This window comes from Echinops telfairi, unplaced genomic scaffold (genome assembly GCF_000313985.2).
Source record: "Echinops telfairi isolate 266 unplaced genomic scaffold, ASM31398v2 ScPeMD7_7469;HRSCAF=8507_0, whole genome shotgun sequence".
Taxonomy (NCBI): Eukaryota; Metazoa; Chordata; class Mammalia; order Afrosoricida; family Tenrecidae; genus Echinops; species Echinops telfairi.
The window spans coordinates 56,195,537-56,196,593 of NW_022111372.1; the positions used below are offsets into that span (position 1 = coordinate 56,195,537).

Below are 1,057 nucleotides of genomic sequence, written 5' to 3' on the forward strand. Positions count from 1 at the left end.
TTGTAAACCTTATATAGCAGTAGTTCTCCACCTTCCTAATGCCCTGACCCTTTAATGCACTTCCTCATGTTGCGGTCACCCCCAACCATAGCATTATATTCATTGCTACTTCATCACTGTCATTTTTCTACTCTTATGAATCGGGCGACCCCAGTGAGAGGGTCATTTAACCCCCAAAGGGGTCATGACCCACCAGTTGAGAACTGCTGCTATATAGGATCACGATGAGTTGGCATTGATTGGATGGCAGCGGGTTCATGGCTAGTGAAGGAGCCTGGTGGTGCTGTTGGTTGCTAACCACAAGGTCAGCTGTTCAGACTCACCCAGCCACTTCTCAGGAGGACGATGAGGCTGTCTGCTCCCATTAGGATTCACAGTCTGGCTAGCCCTCCACAGGTGGCTGGCTGGCGGTGGTGTGGTTTGGAGGTGGTTTGGCCTCTCACTGAGCATCCAGTGAGGGCTGAGTGTTAATCATGACCCTGCCCCCGACTTGTGGGATGCTTCTCCCCTCCCGGGGCCTCCCGAAGTATGAGTCGTGCATCTGTCTCAGAGACCACTTTCTGGCTGAGGACTGTCCACGTTCTCTCACCCTCCAGGCGCCAGGAACTCCGAGAGCTGCGGCTGCTGCAGAAGGAGGAACACCGGAACCAGGCCCAGCTGAGCAGCAAGCATGAGCTGCAGCTCGAGCAGATGCAGAAGCGGTTTGAACAGGAAGTCAATGTGAGTGAGCAAAGAGGGGCCCTGCAGGCCTGCTTGCCCGTGGTCCCCCCACCCCCACCCCCAGAGGGACCTGCAGCATGAGGATGGCTGGGCAGTAGGAGCAATTCCTGGCAGTTGCCCAGTCCCCACGGCTTCATAGCCATATTGAGCATTGACTTGTGCACACGGAATCCCAGGGAGGTCCCAGTGACTGAGTCACGAGGGAGCATTTCTAGAGGGAAATAACTCTGACTGGGGACCATGCCACAACGCAGCAAGCGAGGGAACAGAGAAGTTAGGTCAGTTGACCCAGGTCACACAGCAAAGAGTATTTAACCACCACCACCACCACCACCAC

General features: G+C 55.3%; 1 protein-coding gene across 1 annotated transcript in view; it reads left to right on the plus strand.

The window, feature by feature from the left end:
• The window catches only part of STK10 (serine/threonine kinase 10), a 137,753-nt gene that overhangs the window by 110,638 nt on the left and 26,058 nt on the right, over positions 1-1,057 (plus strand). The window contains exon 11 of the mRNA XM_004697129.2: positions 597-720. Within this exon, the coding sequence (XP_004697186.1) occupies positions 597-720 (124 nt within the window). The remainder of the gene's footprint in view (positions 1-596; positions 721-1,057) is intronic.